At 39.7% G+C, this 23,963-nt stretch overlaps 1 protein-coding gene across 1 annotated transcript in view; it reads right to left on the bottom strand.

The window, feature by feature from the left end:
* Nucleotides 1-3,407: 3,407 nt before the first annotated feature.
* Nucleotides 3,408-23,963, bottom strand: part of BTNL2 (butyrophilin like 2) — an 80,705-nt gene continuing 60,149 nt past the window's right edge. The window contains 5 exon segments of the mRNA XM_036768434.1: nucleotides 3,408-3,945; nucleotides 5,217-5,243; nucleotides 18,210-18,236; nucleotides 19,183-19,209; nucleotides 19,327-19,347. Of these exon segments, the coding sequence (XP_036624329.1) occupies nucleotides 3,422-3,945; nucleotides 5,217-5,243; nucleotides 18,210-18,236; nucleotides 19,183-19,209; nucleotides 19,327-19,347 (626 nt within the window). The 3' untranslated portion in view covers nucleotides 3,408-3,421.

Genomic DNA, 23,963 nt, shown 5'->3' with positions numbered 1-23,963 from the left:
GCTGGAGAGGCTGCAGGAAAATAGGCACCTCAATGCATTGTTGATGGAGTCTTGAGTTGGTATAGCCATTCCGAAAGGCAATTTGAAACTATGCCCAAACAGTCATTAAACTGTGCATACCCTTAGACCCAGCAATATCACTACTAGGCCTATACCCCAAAGGGATCAAGGAAAGAGGAAAAGTACTCATATTGTGAAAATAGGCACCCACTGACTGGGAAAGGTCAAACAAATTATAGTAATGAACATATTAAATATATAAATATGAATATATATGAACACAATTACAAAACACTTTTCACACAAAGACAGAGCTAAATAATTGGAAAAACATCAGTTGCTCGTGGGTAGGCCAAGCTAATACAATAAAAATGACAATTCCATGTAAATTAATTTACTTATTCAGTGGCCATACCAATCAAACTACCAAAAATTTATAGAGCTAAATAAAAATAATTACAAAATTCATCAGGAAGAAAAAAAGGTGAAGAATAGCAAGGGAATTAATGAAAAAAAATGCAAAGGAAGGTGGCCTAGCTGTACCAGGTCTAAAACTATATTATAAAGTCACAATCAACAAAACTATTTGGTACTGGCTAGGAAATAGAGTGGTGGATCAGTAGAATAGGTTAGGTACGCAAGACACAGCAGTAAATTACTATAGTAATCTACTGTTTGATAAACCCAAAGACTCCAGCTTCTGGGATAAGAACTCACTATTTGACAAAAACTGCTGGGAAAACTGGAAAATAGTATGGCAGAAACTAGGCGTAGACCACATCTCATATCTTATACCAAGATAACATCGAAGTGGGTAAATGATTTAGGCATAAGGGCTGATACCATAAGCAAATTAGGAGAGCAAGGAATAGTTTACCTGTGATTTCTATGGAGAATGGAAGAATTTATTGCCAAACAAGAAATAGAGAACATTATGAAATGCAAAATAGATAATTTTGATTACATTAAATTGAAAAGTTTTTGCAAAAACAAAACCAATGCAATAACCAAGATTAGAAGGAAAGCAGAAAGCTGGAAAACAATTTTTAAAGCAAGTGTTTCTGATGGAATCCTAATAAAGCTACCCTCAGGACCAATATTCTAACTTCCATTGCACCTACCTAGACACTCCCCCACCCCCCACCCCTCCCCACACACACACACACATACACATTCAATATTCTAACTTCTTCACATATGGCTCACTGCTCACTAGAACAACAGGTGTATCCATGAACCCACAGTCCTCACAGAAACAGCAGGAGTGTCCATCTAATGGGATCCCAGCCACTGCCCTCAGGCCCATTCCACATGTTTGAACAGGTATGTTTTTGTACCCAACCACAATCACATCATCCATTTAGCCCGGCAGGAACACAATACCTATCTTGACCAGAGAGGAGTATACTAGCTAGCCAACTGAAGAACAGCACAACCAGAATGTTTGACCACCGAACCATAGAAGGGACCCCTCTCCTATTACCTAATCCCTTAACAAACTCCTCCTGCCTTTTTAATAGTCATAGTTCTGTTATGTAATTGCATCTTTGCCCTAAAAAAAATCCACTTTGCTTTCTCTGAAGTTGCTGGTTCCTCGTGGAACTTAGCCCACTCCATGAAAGGCATCAATCTCAATAAATGCCTATCCTTGTATTAGAGGTGGTCTGACTCTGAATTCTTTGACATGGTTCCATCACAACACATCATGAAACTGCAACAGTTTTTGGCATCCCTGGGTAGGCAGAGACTAAACCTCAACAGTTTTGATAAAGATCTCTAAAATATATAGAGAAATGAGTCAAATTTATAAGGATAAAAGACATTCCCCAATTGATAAATGGTCAAAGGATATGAACAGGCAGTTTTCAGAGGAAGAAATTAAAGCTATCTGTAGCTACATGAAAAATGCTCTAAATCACTACTGATTAGAGAAATGCAAATTAAAACAATTCTGAGGTATCACCTCATACTTATCAGATTGGTAATACGACAGAAGAGGAAAATGATAAACGTTGGAGAAGATGTGGGGAAATTGGAATACTAACGCATTGTTGGTGGAGTTGTGAACTGATCCAACCATTCTGGAGAGCGATTTGGAACTATGCCCAAAGGGCAACCAAACTGTACATACCCTTTGACCCAGCAATACCACTACTAGGTCTGTATCTCAAAGAGATCATAAAAAAGAACCCACATGTACAAAAATATAGCAGCTCTTTTGGAAATTGAAGGGACCCCCATCAATTAGGAAACGGCTGAGTTTTATTATACTATAAGAAATGATGAGCAGACAGATTTCAGGAAAACCTGGGAAAACTTACATGAAGTAAAGCTGAGTGAAGTGAGCAGAACCAGGAGAACATGGTACCCAGCAACAGCAACACTGTGCGATAATTAGCTATGGTAGACTTAGTTCTTCTCAGCAATCCAAGACAATGCTGAAAGACTTGTGATGGAAAATGCAAACCACATCCAGAGAAAGAACTATGGAGTCTGAATATAGATTGAAGCATATGATTTTCATGGCTTTTTGCTTTTTCTTTCTCGGGTTTTTCCCCTTTTGTTCTGATTCTTCTTTCACAACATGACTAATGTGGAAATATATCTAACATGATTGTACATGCTTGCTGTCTTGGGGAGGGCAGACAGGAAGGAGGGAAAGAGAAAAATTTGGAACTCAAAATTTTACAAAAAATGAATGTTGAAAAACTATCTTTACGTTTAATTGGGGAAAAAATAAAATACTATTAAGGAAAAAATATGATTAATGGACCGGATTCTAGATGATCTCTAAGGATTCTTTCTCTCAAAGTCCTAGAATCTCATATTATTATAATTAAGAGGAGCAAAAGGGGGCAGCTAGGTGGTGCAGTGAGTAGAGCACTGGTCCCCTGGAGTCAGGAGGACCTGAGTGCAAATCCGGCCTCAGACACGACACATGTACAAGCTGTGTGACCTTGGGCAAGTCATTAACCCCAATTGCCCTGCCAAAAAGAAACACAAAAAAGAGGAGGAAACAGAGAGAAAACCCCCCAAGACAAAACTTTAAAAAGTCTTATTTTTCCTGACACATTAAGTGCCCAGAGGAAGGTTTCCTTTCTTCTGGCATCATAACCTACATGGAGAGCAAGAGAGAAACAGGCTGATAGAAAAATAGCCTAAAACAATAAACTTTTAAAGCATTGTAAAAACCAATTGAACTTTATTTTATAACATGAGTCAGAAACAAAATTGGAGGGGGAAAGTGGTGCCCACTGTCTGATTCCAAATAGACACCTGAGAATTGACATGGAACAAGGATGGGGCTTGGTTTAAGGATTTAGATGCACATCTTCTCCCTCTCCACCCCTTCCCCACCCCCACCCCCACCCCCACTTCCAGAACCAAATGGAAGACAGGTAGGCAGAGATAGGAAATTTCTCTAAGGCTCTGGACAGATGGTCACAGGAGCTTGGTCACATGACCAAAGCCTAATATAGGGGCAGAGGGCCCCAAAAAAGAACTGTGAAGTAAAATTGTAGATATGGGACCCATCATTCATATTATAAAATGAGACATCTCCAAAATCATAGTCTACAAAAATGGCCACCGTCTGAGGAGACTGTCTCAAGGAGAGGCAAGTTGGAGGGTTAGAGAGGGCCCAGTATTTGTCATCATATAGCCTGAGAGCCCAAAAGCCACTCTCAGAGGACACTATGACCTCTCCTTTCTTTTGTACATTCTCTCTACAAACGCCCAACTCCCAGTCACCTCTGTTTCCAACCTCTACTTCCCAGTAATGTCTCCCTGAGATGATTTTCTCTCGGCCCAGAACACAAGGCAGAACGTCAAATCTCTGAGCAGTGTCAGGGAAATCCTGGGGACTTTCTCCCCGGATAACACGTCTCCATTCCTCAGATAAAATAAGTTCTGGATGTGCTGTGTCTGGATCCAAAGTCACATGCACTGCAAAAAGAGCCATGAGGTTAATACTGGATCGGTCCTGTGATCGATGATTAACTGGATCCCTTTTTTGTTGGAACCTTATTTTATTCTAATCAGTATTAATCAGTTTGATATCATTTCACAGGGCTAGTGATTAAAAGTTCTGATATTAGGCCTCAGAGGTATGAACTGCAGATTGTAAGTTCACTTGCTTAATCATAGGAAGCTAACTAGGAGACCTCTACCCTTGTTTTTCCTTGTGATGGTGACCAAGTCCAGTGTGGTGGAAGTGACTCAATTACATAGAAAGCTCCCAAGCTATTTTTGTTGCCCCTCCATTCCTTATCATCCCTCTATTGCCCAACATGGGGAGATGACCATGAGCACTTGACCAACAAGTGACCCTGGTTGCCAGCTTGCAGCCTATATTTCTACCATTCTGTGGGTATGCTCATCAGGACCTCCTGAAAGGTCAAGATAGATCTGTAAGGGTCTGCTCATTAGCCTGTTTGTCAATGAATGGGATTCTGTATTTTGTGTAGACTCTCCTGGAGGGTCAAGAGCAAGGTCTACCAACCTATGAGTTTCTGCATTTTGGGTCCGTTCCACCTCTATCATCTGAGTATCAAGCACTAGAAAACTAAGGCCCTGGAGGAAGGGGGCATCTCACATTGTGAGGAAGATCTGGGGTCTACTTCATTAGAAGGGACCATGGCCCCTTTAAGAAAGTGTCATTGGCTCAGAGCACTGCCTCAGTGATTTTTCTTGCAGATTGAACAATTTTAAATGCAACAGCCCCAATGATGTGAGATTGTGACCTGAGATATGCTTAACTCGGGGGGAGGAGGGAAGGGAGCCAGCTCAATCTGGAGAATTTCTCATGATTCTCAAGGGTAGTTGCCTCATTCAACTTGGCCTCAATGATTGTAGAAGTATGGCTTAAAGTAATGAAGTATCCAGTAATAAGGGACAAGACAGGGATCTTGGGCAATTGTGATGGGGATCATCAGGTCTCTGGCTGCTCTTCAAAGCTTCACTGACATCCATATGGAATTTGGTATGCCTGTTCTTACCCTCCCCAGAGGGCTACCCATGCCTTCATCATATCTGTTAGGGTTAGGAGTCTGGAAAAATGTATTGAGGAAGTGCTCTCTGCCCTCCTCCATTCTCTCATATCTTTGGAAGTCCCTCTATTTGTTCCAAAATAAGAATATCTTCTTCTAAGCTACTCCCCTCTACTCAGCAATGAAGCAATGAGAGTGAGACTTAAAAGGAAAACTCAAGTTACTTACCTGCCTGGAAATATTCTTTCCTCCAGTCTGAAAAGAAATAGCACAAACACACAATGAGAGGAGTCCCACAACCTATCTTCTGAGGGGAGGATTTACTCAGCTTCTATTTTCGTGATCTTTTCCTAAAGGGTAGTTTTCCCCAAAAAGCTCTCTGAAAATACCCTGAAAAAAGATTTTTCTTTCTCCCCACTGCTCTGCTCTTAAAGGATTTCCCTCTAGTTTAGGAAAATTGTGAGGAGGAGGTTATCTTCTGTAAACTGTCCTCATAGGAAAGCATGTATCTATTACTCAACATGGTTGAGTGGGATAGGAAAAATAAAGACCCAAATTGGGGGGGGGGGTAAAGGGGGAAGGGGAGGGGGATCTTTATTAACTCTCTTTCTTCAATACTTTTTCAGGACACTCAATTTTCTGTCTGTGCTCTGTTTATACAAGTCTTTGGTGCATTCAACTTCTATTTCCCTTTACCACTCTATACCACCCCCATTACTATTTCTTCCTTCCCATAGCCTTCCATATCCTTCTTGTCCAAGATTCAGCTCAAGAATTCTCTCTTCACAGAGTCTTGTAATTGGAAGGCAGCTCAGAAGTCATCTTGTCCTCTATTTGAGCAGTAATCCCTTCTACGGTGTACCGAACAGGTGATTGTCCAGCTTCATCTTGAAGACTGTTACCTATGGAGAATTCTCTATTTCTGTAGTTAGTTCATTCTTCTTTGGAGTGGTTTTAATTGTTAGCCAGCACTTCCTTATTCTGCCAACCACCACCCATTGCTCTTAGCCCTGTCCTCCTGAGTCAAGCAAAACAAAATGAATCTTTGTTCCTCATAATGGGTAATCAAAGACTCGAAGACTAAGATTATGTCCCTTTAAGTCTATTCCTCTCCAGTTCTTTTCACTGTTCTTCACATGGTAAGGAATCTTCTGTCCTCACCATCAATGATCATTTTCCTCTAGATGTACCCAACTTGTCTATGTTCATCCTGAAGTCTGGTGCCCTACAAATGAAGAGTAATGTTCCAGGCTATGATCAAGGAAGAGTAGTAGTAACAATAACTCTTCTCCTCTCCTCAACCTCCCGTGGCAGCCCATTCTCCTCCTATCAAAATATTCAGATATTTTCCCTATCTCCTCCTTCCCTAGAGTCTCAGATCAAGAGGTGGCCCCTCTCCTGGCCAAGGCAAACTACTGGGGAAATGTCCTTAATCCTATACCCTTCAGACTCCTCCAGCAAGTTGTTCCCATTATTATCCCCAGCCTTTTTTTATCTTCAGCCTCTCCCAATCTACGGATTCTTTTCATGCAAGCTAAATACACCCATGTCCACCCCATCTTTAAGAAACCCTCACTTGATCTTACCATTCCTACCAGTTACAATCCTGTAACTCTCCTGCTTTTTGTAGCTCAATTCCTTTTCATCTACATCTACAGTTACAGCCTCTACTTCCTCTCCTCTCATTCTCCTCAAAACTCTTTGAAATACGGGAAAGGGAAAAGGGCTTAAGCATTTATATAGTGCCTACTATGTGCCAGGCAAAAGGGCTTAAGCATTTATATAGTGCCTACTATGTGCCAGGCACTGTGCTAAGCACTTCACAAATTTTATCTGTTAATCCTCACAACTCCACAAGGTAAGTGCTGTTATTATCCCCATTTTTTACTTGAGGAAATTGGGAGCAAACAAAAGTGGTTTGCCTAGAGTCACACAGCTAGTAAGTATCTGAAATCAGGTTTGAATCCAGGTCTTCCTGAATCCAGGACCAGTGCTCTATCTACTTTACCACCTAGCTGCCTCATATGACTTTCTTTTTTTTTAGATTTTTTTATTTTTGGTTTACAACACTCTGTTCTATATAATTTTGAGTTCCAGATTTTCTTCCCCCCTTCCTCCCTCCCTCCCCAAGACGGCATGGAATCCAATATACCTTCTACGTATAACTTCGCATTGAATTTATTTACACACTAGTCAAGTTGTGAAGAAGAATTATGACCAATGGAATGAATCATGAGAAAGAGGAAACAAAAATTAAAAAAAACCAAAAACAAAAAACAAAAGAGAAGGAAAAAAAGGGAAAAAAAGGCGAGCATAAAGTGTGCCTCAATCTGTATTAAACTTCACAGTTCTTTCTCTGGATGTAGATAGCTCTCTCCATCATGAGTCCTTTGGAGTTGTCTTTGAAGCTTGTATTACTGAGAAGAGCGAAGTCTATCAGGGTTAGTCATCACAGAATCCGTATATCTGTGGTTGTGTATAATGTTCTCCTGGTTCTGCTCCACTCACTCAGCATTATATCGGGTAGGTTTTTCCAGGTTGTTATGAAGTCCGTATCATCCCCATTTCTTATGGCACAATAGTATTCCATTACCTTCATACACCACAACGTGTTCAGCCATTCCCCAATTGATGGGCATCCTTTTGATTTCCAATTCTTAGCTACTACAAAAAGAGCCACTATAAATATTTTTGTACATATGGGTTCCTTTCCCACTTGTGTGATCTCTTGGGGATACAACCCTAGAAGTGGTAATGCTGGGTCAAAGGGTATGAACATTTTTATAGCCCTTTGGGCATAGTTCCAAATTGCTCTCCAGAATGGCTGGATCACTTCACAACTCCACCAGCAATGTAACAATATTCCAATTTTCCAACATCCTCTCCAGCATTTATCATTTTCCGGCTTCGTCATTTTAGCCAATCTAACAGGAGAGGTGTGGTAAATAAGAGTTGTTTTCATTTGCATTTCTCTAATCAGTAGGGATTTCGAGCATTTTTTCATATGCCTATAGATACCTTTAATTTCTTCCTCTGAAAACTGCCTGTTCATATCCTTTGATCATTTCTCAATTGGGGACTGACTTGTATTCCTATAAATTTGGCTCAGTTCCCTGTATATTTTGGAGATGAGGCCTTTATCAGAGACACTAGCTGAAAAGATTTTCTCCCAATTTTCTGCTTCCCTCCTAATCTTTGTTGCATTGGCTTTGTTTACACAAAAACATTTCAATTTAACATAATCAAAATTATCCATTTTGCATTTTGTAATGCTCTCTATCTCTTGTTGTGTCATGAATTCTTTTCTTTTCCATAAATCTGATAGGTAAACTATTCCTTGCTCTCCCAAATTGCTTATAGTATCAGCCTTTATTCCTAAATCATGAACCCATTTTGACTTTATCTTGGTATATGGTGTAAGGTATTGGTCTATGCCCAGTTTCTGTCCTACCATTTTCCAATTTTCCCAGCAGTTTTTGTGAAATAGTGATTTCTTAGCCCAGAAGCTGGATTCTTTGGGTTTATCAAAGAGTAGATTGCTATAGTCATTGACTTCTCCATCTTGTGTACCTAACCTATTCCACTGATCCATGACTCTGTTTCTTATCCAGTACCAGGTAGTTTTGATGACTGATCCTCTATAGTACCGTTTAATATCTGGTATGGCTAGGCCACCTTCTCTAGCATTTCTTTTCATTAATACCCTAGACATTCTAGACCTCTTGTTCTTCCAGATGAATTTTGTTATTATTTTATCCAGCTCTGTAAAATAGTTTTTTGATATTTCGATGGGTATAGCACTGAATAGATAGATTAATTTAGGTAAAATTATCATTTTTATTACATTAGCTTGGCCTAACCATGAGCAACTGATATTTTTCCATTTATTTAGATCTGACTTTATTCGTGTGAAAAGTGTTTCATAATTATGTTCATATAGGCCCTGGGTTTGTCTTGGCAGATAGACTCCCAAATATTTTATTGTGTCTACAGTAACTTTGAATGGAATTTCTCTTTCTATCTCTTGCTGTTGGGCTTTGTTAGTAATGTATAAGAATGTCGAGGATTTATGTGGGTTTATTTTATATCCTGCAACTTTGCTAAAGTTGTTTATTATTTCAAGTAGTTTTTTACTTGATTCTCTAGGATTCTCTAATTAAATCATCATATCATCTGCAAAAAGCGATAATTTAGTTTCTTCTTTTCCTATTCTAATTCCTTCAATTTCTTTTTCTTCTCTTATTGCTACAGCTAGCGTTTCTAGTACCAAATTGAATAGTAGTGGTGATAATGGACATCCTTGTTTCACCCCTGATCTTACTGGGAATGCATCTAGCTTATCACCATCACCAAAAATGCTTGTTGATGGTTTTAGGTAGATACTACTTATAATTTCAAGGAAGGCTCCATTTATTCCTGTTTTCTAGTGTTTTTAATAGGAATGGGTGTTGTATTTTGTCAAAGGCTTTTTCCGCATCCATTGAATTGATCATATGGTTTCTGCTAGTTTTGTTGTTGATATGATCAATTATACTGATAGTTTTCCTAATATTGAACCAGCCTTGCATTCCTGGAATAAATCCTGCCTGGTCATAGTGTATTATTCTCTTGATAAGTTGCTGCAATCTTTTTGCTAATATTTTATTTAAAATTTTTGCATTAATATTCATTAGGGAAATTGGTCTATAATTTTCTTTCTCTGTTTTGACTCTATCTGGTTTGGGTATTAGTATCATATTTGTGTCATAAAAAGAATTTAGTAGGATTCCTTCTTCACCTATTTCCCCAAATTGTCTATAAAGTATAGGAATTAGTTGTTCTTTACATGTCTGATAAAATTCACATGTAAAACCATCTGGCCCTGGAGATTTTTTCCTAGGGAGTTCATTGATGCCTTGCTCAATTTCTTTTTCTGAGATGGGGTTATTTAGAAATTTTACTTCTCTTCTGTTAGCCTGGGCAACTTATGTTTTTGTAGATATTCATCCATATCCTTAAGGTTGTCAAATTTATGGGCATACAATTAAGCAAAATAATCCCTAATTGTTGTTTTGATTTCCTCTTCATTAGAGGTGAATTCACCCTTTTCCTTTCTGATACTGGCAATTTGATTTTCTTCTTTCTTTTTTTCATCAAATTGACCAAGGGTTTATCAATTTTATTGGTTTTTTTCATAAAACCAGCTCTTTGTTTTATTTATTAATTCAATAGTTTTCTTGGTTTCAATTTTATTAATCTCTCCTTTGATTTTCAGTATTTCTAATTTGGTATTTAATTGGGGATTCTCAATTTGCTCTTTTTCTAGCTTTTTCAGTTGCATGCCCAATTCATTGATCTCCTTTTTCTCTATTTTATTCATGTAAGCATTTAGAGATACAAAACTTCCCCTAAGAACTGCTTTTGCTGCATCCCATAGATTTTGGTATGTTGTCTCATTATTGTCATTCTCTTGAATGAAGTTATTGTTTCTCTGATTTGTTCTTTGGCCCACTCATTCTTTAGAATTAGATTATTTAGTTTCCAATTAATTTTTAGCTTATTTTTCCATGGTTCTTTATGACAAATAATTTTTATTGCATCACAATCTTAAAAGTATGCTTTGACTACTTCTGCCTTTCTGCATTGGATTGTGAGGTTTTATGCCTTAGTACATGGTCAATTTTTGAGTATGTGCCATGTACCACTGAAGGAAAGTATATTCCTTTTTATCCCCATTCAGTTTTCTCCAGAGGTCTATCATATCTGCATGCCATACCACTTGGTGCATATATGTTAAACAATGATATTGCTTCATTGTTCATGGTGCCTTTTAGCAGGATGTAATGTCGTCCCTTATCTCTTTTAATTAAATCTATCTTAACTTTTGCTTTGTCTGAGATTAGGATTGCTACACCTGCTTTTTTTACCTTAGCTGAAGCACAGTATATTCTACTCCAGCCTTTTACCTTTACCCTGTGTGTATCCCCGTTTCAAATGTGTTTCTTGTAAGCAACATATTGCAGGATTATGGTTTTTAATCCATTCTGCTATCTGCTTCCATTTTATGGGAGAGTTCATCCCATTCACATTCACAGTTATGATTTCTATCTGTGTCTTTTTCTCCATCCTATTGCCCCCCGTTTATGCTTTTATTTCTCCCTTTCCCCTTCCACTCCTCAACAGAGTTTTACTTTTGATGCCGCTTTCCTCAGTTTACCCTCCCTCTTGATTCCCCTCCTTTATCTTACCATTTCCCACTTGCTACTTCTTCCCTCCCTTCTGACCACCTCCCTCCCTTTTTCCCCCTTTCCCCTCCTACTACCTGTAGGACAAGTTAGATTTCTATACTTATCAGGGTATGTTATTCCCTTCTTGAACCAGATCTGATGACAGTAAAGCTCAAATACTGCTCTTCTCCCTCCCTTCTTTCCATCTACTATAATGTGTTTTTGTGCCTCTTCATTTGTTGTAATTTACCTTTTTCTACTACCTCCTTACCTCTTCTCCCATAACCCTCCCTTTACATTTCTTACTTACATTTTTTATCCTTATATCAGTTATTTTATACAGACATCCACAGTCTATGTGTACCCCTTTCAATTTACATAATAGCTGTACTATTCTCAAGATTGACATATATACATATATATACATATAACATACATAAGATGATATAATCCTATATAAAGATGTAAATAATTTGCCCTTATTGATTAATAAGGTTTGTGGGGGGTTTTCCCCCTGTTTACCTTTTTATGTCTCTCTTGAGTTTTGTATTTGGAGATCAGATTTTCCATTGAGTTCTGGCTTTTTTATTAGGAAGGTGTGGGATTCCCTTATTTCATTGAATGTCCATCTCCTTGCCTGAAAAATTATGCTCACTTTTTCTGGGTAGTTGACCCTTGGTTATAATCCCAGCTCCTTTGCCCTTTGGAATATCATATTCCAGTTTCTCCTGTCTTTTAATGTAGAAGCTGAAAGATCTTGCATGATCCTTACTATAGTTCCACAATATCTGAATTGTTTCTTTTGGGCTGCTTGCAGTATTTTCTCCATGACTTTTTAATTCTGAAATTGGGCTATAATATTTCTTGGTGTTTTCATTTGGGGATCTCTTTCAGGTGTGATCAGTGAATTCTTTCAATGACTATTTTACCCTCTGGTTCTAGGACCTCTGGGCCAGTTATCTCTGATAATTTCTTCAAAGATATTGTCAAGGCTCTTTTTTTCATCATGGATTTCTAGTAGACCAATAATTCTTAAATTGTCTCTCTTGGATCTATTTTCCAGGTCAGTTGTTTTTCCAATCAGATATTTCACATTTTTTTCTATTTTTTCAGTCTTTACATTTTGTTTTACTACTTCTTGATGCCTCATAGAGTCATTAGCTTCTACTTGCTCAATTCTAATTTTTAATGAGTTGCTATCTTCGTTTTGCTTTTGAGTCTCCTTTTCCAATTGGTTGATTTTGCCTCTCAGGGTGTCATTTTCTCTATTTAGATTCTGAATCTCCATAGCCATTTTGCCAATCTTATTCTTCAAGGACTTGATTTCGTTAGTGGTTTTTTTTTTTCATTTTTTCCATTTTTTCTTTTACCTCCCTAATTCGGTTTTTAAAATCCTCCTTTAGCTCTTCCAGTAATGCTTTTTGGGCTTAAGACCAGTTCACATTCCCTTTGGAGGTATCAGATGTGAGTATAGTGTCATTGCTATCCTCTTCCAAATTGGTATTTTGATCGTGCCTGTCTCCATAAAAAGAATCAATGGTCCTCAGGTTTTTTGTGGTGTTCTTCATATTGGTTAGTTTTTTCCTGGCTTTACAGTGAATTTCTGCTTTGGGGGCTCTGGACTCTCTGTCCCAGGTTTCTTGTTCTGGGGATTGTGAGTCTAGTTACTGGCTTTGTGTATTATAGCCTTCAGTTTCCTGAGGTGTGGGGGGGGTGGGGTCTGGCTGCCTGAAGTCTCCTCTTCCCCTGGGGCTGCTCTCCAGCACTGTTGCTCTTCAGCAATGGTCTCAGCTGTTTGTTGTTTGTGCTGGTGTCTGCCCCTTCCCCTGGGGGTGCAAGGGTACATCTGGGCTCCTGGTATTGACCTCTGCTGGCTCTGCCCTTCTGGGACTCATGAGCTCCCACATCTTGGCCACTGAAGCCCCACTTCTGTCTCCCCTATTCCAGCGTTTTTTCCCAAGGAATTCTCTGGGTCAGGAGGGAGGGATTAGAGCTATTTACCTGGCCATTATGTCTCCCGGAAGTTCAAGAAGACACGGTTCATACCTTTGGGCTGCAAGCCTCAGGAGTTGATGTCTCACGGCTGGTGGCATTGCGCTGCTGCCTCTCATCGCTTCCACAGATTCCTGTCAGGAGGCCTGGGGATCTCTGCCGGTTTCTGGTGCCCAGCTTTCTCCCAGCCTGTCTTGCTGGTTGGTTTCCACAGCTGCTTCCACTTTGGTGCCGTTTGGAGCAGCTCAGCACACCAAGCACTCTCCCAGCCTACAGATCCATCCCATCGGCCTTTCGGACTCTCCTGGCTTGGAAATTTGCCCCACTCAGACTGCTAGTGGTTTCTAACTCTCTCAAATCTGCTCAGATTCACTTTTTTATAGGTATCTGACAGAGCTGGTGAGAGAGCTCCTGTAAGACGCTGTTTTCACGTGGCCATCTTGGCTCCACCCCCAATTTTCAACTCATCATTCAGCTGAAACTGCCTTCTCCAAAGTTATCAGTGCCCTCTTAATTGCCAAATCTGATGACCTTTTCTCAGTCATGCTGATCCTTGATGTTTCTGGAGCATTTTTTTTATTTTTTATTTTTAAAAGAGTATTTTATTCTTTCCTCAGTTACATATCAAGACAATTTTTAGCATTCGTTTTTACAAGATTTTTTACAAAATTTTTCTCCCTCCCTCCCCTCTCCTCTTCCTAAAATGGTAGGCAATTTGATATGGGTTATACATGTGCTATCATGTAAAACATATTTCCAGATTGGTCACACCTGTGAAAAAAGAAACAGATTTAAAAAACACACAAAAGAATAAAGCAAGTGAAAAAAGAATGTTTTGATCTGCATTCAGAGTCTGTCAGTTCTTTATCTGGATGTGGATAGCATTCTTTCACCAATCCTTTGTATTTGTCTTGGATCATTATCTTGCTGAGAAGAGCTGAGTCATTCATAGTTGTTCACATAATACTACTGATACTATGTACAATGTTTTCCTGGTTCTACTCATTTCACTGTGCATCCGTTCATGTAAGTCTTTCCAGGTTTCTCTGAAATCTGCCTGTTCATCATTTCTTGTTGCACAATATCATTCCATCACATTGATATACCACTTGTTCAGTCATTCCCCAATTGAAGGCCATTCCTTCAGTTTTCAATATCTTTCCACCATGAAAAGAGCTGCTATAAATATTTTTGTACATATAGGTCCTTTTCCTTTTTTATGATCTCTTTGGGATGCAGACCTAGTAGTGGTATTGCCAGATCAAAGGTTATGTACAGTTTGGGTGCACTTTGGTCATAGTTCCAAATTGCTCTCCAGAATGATTGAATCAGTTCACAACTCCATCAACAATACATTAGTGTCCCAACTTTCCCACATCCTCTACAACATTCATCATTTTCCTTTTTTGTCATAATAGCCAACCTGATAGGTGTGAGTTGGTGCCTCAGAGTTGTTTTAATTTGCATTTCTCTAATCAGTAGTGATTTAGAGCATTTTTTCATATTGCTATAGATAGCTTTGATTTCTTCATCTGATATCCTTCCTATCCTTTGACCATTTATCAGTTGGGGAATGGCTTGTATTTTTATAAATTTGATTCGATTCTCTATATATTTGAGAAATGAGGTCTTTATCAGGGACCCTTGCTATAAAAATTGTTTCCCAGCTTTCTGCTTTCCTTCTAATCTTGATCGCATTGGTTTTGTTTGTGCAAAATCTTTTTATTTTAATATAATCAAAATTATCTATTTTATATTTTGTAATGCTCTCTCTCTCTTGTTTGGTCATGAACCTGTAACTCACTTAACTTCTTCTTTAAGAATTTGGATGCTATGCTACTTGGTGCATATATGTTTAGTATTGCTATTACTTCATTATCTATGGTACCTTTTAGCCAGATGTGCTTTCCTTCTTTATCTCTTTTAAATAGGTCTGTTTTTGCTGTTGCTTTGTCTGAGACCAGGATTGCTACCCCTACTTTTCTTTACTTCAGCTGAGGCATGATAGATTCTGCTCCAGCCGCTGTGTGTGTGTCTCTCTGTTTCAAATGTGTTTCTTGTAAAAAAAAAAAAACATATTGTAGAATTCTGGTTTTTGATACACTCTGCTTCTGTTTTATAGGAGAGTTCATCCCATTCACATTCACAATTATGATTACTGTGTATTACCTCCATTCTATTTGTCCTCCTGTTCATCCTCCCTCTCCTTTCACCATTTCCCTCCTTATCAGTATTTTCTTTCTGCACCTAGTGTACTCCCTTCTCTCATCCTTTTATTATTTTTATGTCATTCTCTAAAATTTACCTTATACCCGTACCTCTCTGCCTATGTATATTCCTTCTAGTTATACTATTAATGGTACAATTTTTAAGAATTATAAGGATCATCTTCCCATGTATGGAAGTACACAGTTCGGCTCTATTGAGTCTTTTATGTTTTCTTTTCCCTTTTGGCTTTTTAGGCTTCTCTTGGGTCTTATTATATATGACATTGGAGATTAAATTTTTTGTTCAACTCTCATCTTCTTATAAAAGCTTGAAATCCTTCTATTCCATTGAATATCCATTTTCTCCCTTGAAGTATAATGCTTAATTTCATGGGGTAGGTGATTCTTGCTTGCAGTCCTAGCTCCTTTGCCTCCCAGAATACCATGTTCCATGACTTCTGACTCTTTAATGTTGCAGCTGCTAAGTCCGGTAAAATCCTGACTATGGCTCCCCAATATTTGAATTGTTTCTTTCCAGCCACTTGCAGTATTTTTTTTTCCTTGACGCAATAGTTCTGAAAATTTGGCTATAATGTTACTTGGAGTTTTTATTTTGGGATCTCTTTCCTGATATGATCAATGAATTCTTTCAATGCCTGTCTTGCCCTCTAGTTCTAGGACATTAGGTCAGTTTCTCTGATAATTTCTTGAAAGATGCTGTCCAGGTCCTCCTTTTGATTATGGTTCTCAGGTAGTCCAATGATTCTGACATTGCCTCTCCTGGATCTATTTCTCAGGTCAGTTGTTTTTCCAATGACGTGTTTTACACTTTCTTCTATTTTTCCATTCTTTTGGATTTGTTTGATTGACTCTTGATGTCTCATAGCATCATTAGCTTCCATTTCTAACTGGGAAGGTGTTGTTTTCCCTAATTAGCTTTTGTACTTCCTTTTCCATTTGCCAATTCTACTTTTTAAGTAGTTGTTTTCTTTTTCCAAGCTGTTGACTCTTTTTTCATAATTCTTTTGCATCACTCTCATTTCTTTTCCCAATTTTTCCTCTACCACTCCTGTATGATTTTTAAGCTCTTTTTTGAGCTCCTCCATGAGTTCTTTCTGGACTTTAGACCATTTCCTATTTTTCCTTGAGGTTTTGCCTTTTTGACATTGCTGTCCTCTTCTGAGTGTGTGTCTTGATCTTCCCCGTCGCTATAATCACTTTCTATGTTCAGATTCTTTTGTTGTTGTTATTTTCTGCTCATCTTTTTTGGCCTTTTCCTTTCTTTTAAATTTGAGCTCTGCTCCCAGGGTGGAAGGGGCACTATCTCAGGCTTCTTGTGCCAGAGACTGCAGGCCCTGGCTGTTTACCTGGTGCTGCTCTGATGTTGCCCTGAGGCCCATGGGAAACCCTCCTGTCTGACGCAGAACTTACGGGATGGGGTGGGGTTGGCACTGCTGGGGGCTGTAGGGGTATGGCAGCTTACCTGGTGCTGGGCCATGGTCCTAATGCTGGTGTCTGGCATGTGCTGAGGCCAGTGGGGTGTTTCTGTATTTCCCTGGAGCTGCACTGAAGCATGTGAAGGTCTGGCTGCTGGAGGTTGCCTATTTCCCCAAGGCTACACTGAAGCACATGGTTCTTAGACCTGGAGTCTCCCCCTTCCCCTAGCTATGCTGAGGCATGTGGGAGGTCCTGATGTTGGCTTTTGCCTGCTCCACTGCACTGGGGCTCAGGATCTCCTGCTGGCTTGCTGAGGTGGGGCTTGTTGCTGGCTTGCTGGGATGCTTCCTGTCCTGGACTGCACTCCTCTTTTACGCAAGTGAGAGAGGCCTTTCTTTCTTATCTTCCAAGTTTCTTGGGCTAAAAGATTGTTTCACTTCATCTTTTTCCTGGTTCTGCTATTCCAGGATTTGTTTTAGGGCACTATTTTATGGTTGTTTGAAGGTGAATATGAGAGACTTATGGAGATTTACTGCTTACTCTGCCCTCTTGTCTCCCAGAATCTGCAGTTTTTTTAAGACTATTGATCACCCTCTCATCCTGGATACTTCCTCTTTTGTAAGTTTTTGTGACAATCTTCTATTCTCATCCCCTTCCTATCTGTCCAAATGCCCCTTTCTCATTTTGCTTTACTGTTTCTTCACATCTTATTCACTAACTGTGACTGTTCCCTAAAACTCTGTCCTGGACCCTTTTTTCCTTTTGGTTTATGCTATCTTATTTTGTGATCTCATTAGGCTTGTGTATTCAATTATCATCTCCAGGCAGATGATTCCCAAATAGGTGTATCCAGCCCTAACCTCTCTCCAGATCTAGTTACTCACCTCCATCTCCTTCTTAAATATTTTGAACTAGGTGCCCTATAGGCATCTTAAACTCAACATGTCCAAAGCATAATTCATCATTACTGTACTAAAACCCTTCCCCACCCTACCCCTATTACTAACAAGGGCACCACTATCCTCCATGTCATCCCCCATTCCTCACTATCACTCGTTCCACGTATCCAATCCTTTGCCACATATTGTTGCATCTTCATTCACAACATCCCTCCTATATTAGCACTTCCTTTCACTCATGTGGCCACAACCCTAGTTGAGGACCTTATAGACTCTTGCAATAGCTTTTTAACTGATCTCTAATATCTTTCAGCTCCATTCTCTATTCAGCTGCCAAGGTGATTTTTCTACAGCCTATGTCTGGCCATGTTATTCCCCTTCTCTCCCTATTACCACCACAATGCTCTCTGGAGCTATACAGAGTAAGTCTAATCCCTGTGTTGATGAGGACAGACAAGAGAGAATAATAACATTGCTTACCAGCATAGATGAGGGCCTTTCTCCATTCTGATAAAGAAACAGACAAACACAAAGAAAAAATGAGTAGGGATAGAGAGGAAGGTTTTACATAGGGCCCTGACGGATGCGAATGGGAGGAAGAGAAAACCAAATTTTTGAATTCTAAGTATTGTCTTATTAGTGTCACGTACATTTTAATGCCTGACTTTTTTTTTAACTCTATGACCTAACCTGCATTTTCCTCTCACTATAACTTTCCCCCATGTGCAGGGGTGATAACAGAGAGTCATCTGGGACTCCTAGAAAAACCCTTGGAACATAACTTCTTGTTTATCTCATCTAAATCCCTCATTTTACAGATAAGGAAACTGAGAACCAGAGAGGTTGAGTAACTTGATCAAGATGAGAGATGAGCCGGAGGCAGCTCACACCACATCTTAAGAGTCAGTTGTTAAATTTTTGGTGTGAGCATTTATACTTCAGAAATCAGCAAAAATCGTTTGGTTTATTGTGTATTGTAAAGGCTTAAGAAAGTGATGGGAAAATGTTAATAATACACATTAAATTCTGTTTTGTTTTGGTTTTTTGCAGGGGGGGAAGGCAGGGCAATTGGGGTTAAGTGACTTGCCCAAGGTCACACAGCAAGTAAGTGTGTCAAGTGTCTGAGACCGCACTTGAATGTGGGTCCGCCTGACTCCAGGGTCAGTGATCTATTCACTGGGCCACCTAGCTGCCCCAATGCCCATTAAACTTAAAAGAATGTCTTGTACTTTTTTTCTGGAGGACTAGTGGTTAAACTTTTAGGAGCACACTCCTAATTAGAGCCCAAATCCCCTGACTGAAAACACAAGGCTATTTCCATCTTACCACACTGCCTTGGTTAGAAACATTAAGAGATCTAACCTTCCCCTTAGGTTCTTCATCTTCAATCCTATAGCAATCATACATATTTTCCTTTCTCTGGGAATAAAGAGAAAACATCAGAGTCACTCACCTGCCCGGTATAGAACCTTTCTTCTCTCTAAAAAGGAGCACACAGAAAGAGAGAGACATAAAACACATCAGACAGAGGCAGAAACCACTTATCAGAGAAGGGTCGTAAAAGTAGACCGAGATTATTTTTAAAAATGAAACTTACCAATCTCTTCCTGGGGATCAACTGAAAAAGAAATGAAAAGAAGTTCATTCTCTAAGGAACACCGAAAATGAAGAGATTAATTCTTCCAAACACCCTAGCTGGTCCTATCCTTCACATCCCTATTCCCTCATCATTGCACTGAAATCATTCTCTTCAAAGTCATCAATGATTTCCTAATGGCTTGTCTTCAATGAAATCTCTGCAGCTGTTAACGCTGTCAATCACCCTTTTCTCCTTGATGCTCTCTTCTCTCCACATTTTTGGGACACCACTCTCTCCTAGCTTTCCTCCCACCTGCCTTACTGGTCTTTTTCTGTCTCCTTTGCTAGATCCTCCTCCAGATCATGCCTTCTAAACTAGGAGTCCCTCAGGGTTCTGTCTCGGCCCCTCTTCTCTTCTCCCTCTATATTACCTCACTTGGCAATCCCATCAGCTTCCCTGGATTACTTACCATCTCTACGCTGATGACTCTCAACTCCACCTGTCTTGCCCTAATCTCTCTGCTGACCTCCAACCTCGCATCTCCAATTGCCTTCCAGACATTTCAAATTGGATGTCCAGTAGACGTCTTAAACTCAAAATGTCCAAAGGTGTAGAGGGCAATACCAGCCTTCCAGTGTCTCAGGCTTGAACCCTAGGTGTCTCTAACTCCTCACTATCTCTAACTCCTCATATACAAAACCTGTCAATTCCTCCTTTGCAACATGTCTCAAATGGCTCCCCCTTCTGTCCCCTGATATTGCCATCACTCTGGTGCAGGCTTTCATCACCTTACACCTGGATGACAGCAATAGCCTGCTTGGGGGTCTGTCTGCCTCAAGTCTCTTCTCAATCCAGCACATCCTACATTCAGCCATCAGAGTGATTTTCCTAAAGCACAGGTCCAACCACGTCACACAACACCCCCCTTCCCACCCACACAATCACCTCTAGGATAAAATACGAAATTCTCTGTTTGATGTTCAAAGCCCTTCATAATCTAGACCCCTTTCAGCTTTCCAGTCTTCTTACATTTTACTCCCCACCACATGCTCTTTGATCCAGTGACACTGGCCACCTTGCTGCTCCTTGAACAAGATACTCCATCTCTAGGATCCAGGAATTTTCTCTGACTGTCCTTCATTCCTGGAATGCTCTCCTTCCTCATCTCCACCTCCTAGAACCCCTGACTTCCTTTGGTCTTAACTAAAATCCCCCTGCTATAGGAAGCCTTTCCTAGCCCCTCTTACTTCTGGTGCCTTCCCTCTTTCAATTATTTCCTGTTTATCCTGTGTATAGCTTATTTATGTATATTTGTTTACCTGTTGATTCCTCCATTGGATTGGGAGCTCCTTGAGGGAAGGGACTGTCTTTTTCCTCTTTTTGTATCTCTAGCACTTAGCACAGTGCCTGGCACATACTATGTGTTTAATAAAAGTTTATTGACTGACTGACCAACTGATTCTTGCCTTCTGGAAAATCCTTGCAGCTCTGGTCCTAGGGCTCATGAAGATTCAGTTAAATAAATGATAAGCAAAATGAGACATGAGGGGTAAGGGGAAAAAAAAGGGAAGATAAAGACAAGAAATGGGGTAGCCAGGGTCATTATGCATCAACACAAATATTCTTTCAGCTCACTCACTCACTCTTAGCTTCAGAGACTTGGCCTGTGCTGAGAAAGTGGATGGAGAGACAAGAACCCAGAGTTCAAGGATTTCAAAATCCTTGCTTAGCTCTCTCTAGAAAGGAATCCTTTTCCTGCCTGCAGTCATACCAGGAAAAGCAGAGAGTCCCCAGTCTCTGGAATCTTTTGTAGGTCCAGGAAAGGGAGTGGAAGTAGATGGAGCCCCTCAGGGCCAGCTGTTGGCCCCCAGAGGGCCAGGGCAGTTTAACTAGGCCTCCTCCTACTGTTGGATGGGCATCAGGGTCAAGGTCAAGATTAAGAACAAGTCTAAGGTGAAGTCTAAAATAGAGGAGGTAGGGATTGGTAGATTTTTTTCAGGGCATTTGTATTGGTAATTAAGGTGGGACTTTTTTACTATCTTAGAATGCTAAATTAAGTGTCTTTGATTGAGTCTTACTAGGTGCAAAGCCCCAGACTCACACCCTTTTGCTGATCAGGTGTGAATCCTTTGAGCCTGAACAGAGTATAAAAGCTCAAAGGCTTGCATTCTGTCTGGGACTCTCAGTTACTGGAAGAGTGGCATGGGACTCTGGGCAGCCGCTCTAAGAGCCTCCTGGCTTGTGAACCCAGATACTGATGCTTTCCTGGTAACTATGAATTGTGATTTGGTCTGTTTCTAATGTATGTTTGTAATTTGTTTTTGCTCTGAAGTTCAGGTTGCTGGCTTTTCCTCCTGAACTAAGTGAATCATATTTGTATGTTGGATTAAAATAAGATTGTTAACCCCTTAACATTATTTTCCTTAGTAAATCAGATCAAAGAATCTGTGTGGGCAGCCCTCTGCGTGCTGGTTGTTGTTGGTTTTACACAGCCCCACAAGAGCTGCTAGCAAGATTATTACTACAGCATTTGAAAAATAATCTTACCTAGTATAAGCTTTTAATCTGTCCAGTGGGGTACACCTTCACTTGAGGTCTCCTAGACTCCTGATACACTTCCAGATCATTCTTTTAAAGAAATTTTAAAAGGGAAGTGATTCAGTGTTTTAACTGTGGGGAATTTATTAATAGCAAATGGAATAAAGAACTAAGAACTGCCCCTGCAAATTCTACAGATCTTGCACCCTTGTATCCAAGTGAGTCACACCTTCAAGGAGACTAGGGAATAGGCCGAGCCCCAGTTCAGATTAAAGAAACACACAGACGGGGTTATAGACTCCATATTAATCTGACTATATGTTGGAAGAATGGATCAAATACTATAACTAGGGCATTGATAGACACTGGGACAGAGGCCAGCTTGATTTATGGAAAACCTGACAAATTTAAGCATGGAACTCCTACTACCATCACAGGACTAGGAGGGGCTGAAATATCAGCCAAACAATTGAAACTGATGACGAAAATTGGACAATTGCCTAAGAAAGAATATACCGTGGTCATTGCACCCATTCCTAAATACCTCATTGGAATAGATATATTGAAAGGTATGACTGAATTTGCCTGAGGGGAGATATCAATCTGCAGTAAGAAAGATAGGAATTAATACAGTTTGGGTGGGAAAAGTAAAAATGGACCCAATCACTTTACCTGAACTTCTAAAGTAATTACTTTGAAGCAGTATCGTGTGCCAGGTGGGCAAGATGAAATTACCAATACTATAAAGGAATATGTTGAAGCAGGAGAGTTAATCGCTACAACTACTCGATGGAATAATCCTGTATGGTCAGTATAAAAGTCAGATGGAACATGGAGAATGACAGTGGACTACAGACAATGGAATAAAGTGACTCCTCCCTTGTATGATGTTGTACCAGATACCGTTATCTTAATAGAAAGGATCCAGAAATATGATGGGACTTGGTATGCAGGTTATTGATTTGGCCAATGCTTTCTTTATGATCCCAATAGACTCTAAACAATGGGACCAGTTTGCTTTCACGTGGCAGGGCTGACAATATATTTTTACATGCTTTCCACAAGGTAATTTGCACAGCCCAACTATTTGTTGTAGGATTGTGGCTGAACATTTAGATGAATTGAAGTTACCTGGTGTACAACTTACCCATTACATAGGTGATATTTTGATACTAGGAGAAAATGTAAAAGTAGAGAAGAGTTTAATACTTTTAACTGAGCATATGAAAAGCAAAGGATGGGAAATCAACCCTGCAAAGACTCAAGGACCAGCTCAAACTGTAAAGTTTTGGAGTATACAATGGAATAAAGGACTGCAAGAAATTCTCCCACAAGCTCAACAGAAGATTCAAGATTTTGCTATCCCCACCAATAAGAAGGAGGCACAAAAATAAGACTATTTGGATATTGGAGGTACCACGTTCTACATCTTGGACAGATTTTGAAACCCTTATATAAAGTTACCAGAAAAAAAATATGAATTTGATTGGGGACTTGTACAGAGCAAAGCTTTTGAAGAAGCTAAAGCTGCTCCACAATTGGTTCTGGATTTATGGCCTATGCAAAGTGGACCAGTGGAATTGCAAGTGACTGTACAAGACGACTATGTGAATTGGAGTTTATGGCAGAAACAACAAGGCCGAAATGTACCCTTAGGATTTTGGTCAAGGAAGCTATCTTCATCTGAATTACGATATATACCTTTTGAAAAGCTGTTGTTAGCTGCAAATCGGGCTTTGGTAGAGACTGAACAGCTGACTGTGGGCCATGAAGTGATATTAAGGCCTGGAATCCTGATTACGACTTGGGTAATGAGTACCCCCACATCTCACAGAATTGGACATGCGAAGAGGCTAACATAATTAAATGGAAATGGTAATTCAGAATAGATCAAAGACAGGCAAAAGTGGAGTTTCTGCTCTACATGAATCTATTGCAACCATTGACATTGATGGGAATGACAAACCCTCTCAACCAAGGCAACAGTTGGTACAATCCTTGGTAAAATGGAATGACAGGTATGGTGGACTGCTGAAGAACAGAAGAAACATGCATGGTTTACTGATGGGATAGCAAAATATTTGGGCCATAAAAGACACTGGAAAGCAGTAGCCTAT

This window comes from Trichosurus vulpecula, chromosome 7 (genome assembly GCF_011100635.1).
Source record: "Trichosurus vulpecula isolate mTriVul1 chromosome 7, mTriVul1.pri, whole genome shotgun sequence".
NCBI lineage: Eukaryota > Metazoa > Chordata > Mammalia > Diprotodontia > Phalangeridae > Trichosurus > Trichosurus vulpecula.
This window is presented reverse-complemented; position numbering and strand designations above follow the sequence as displayed.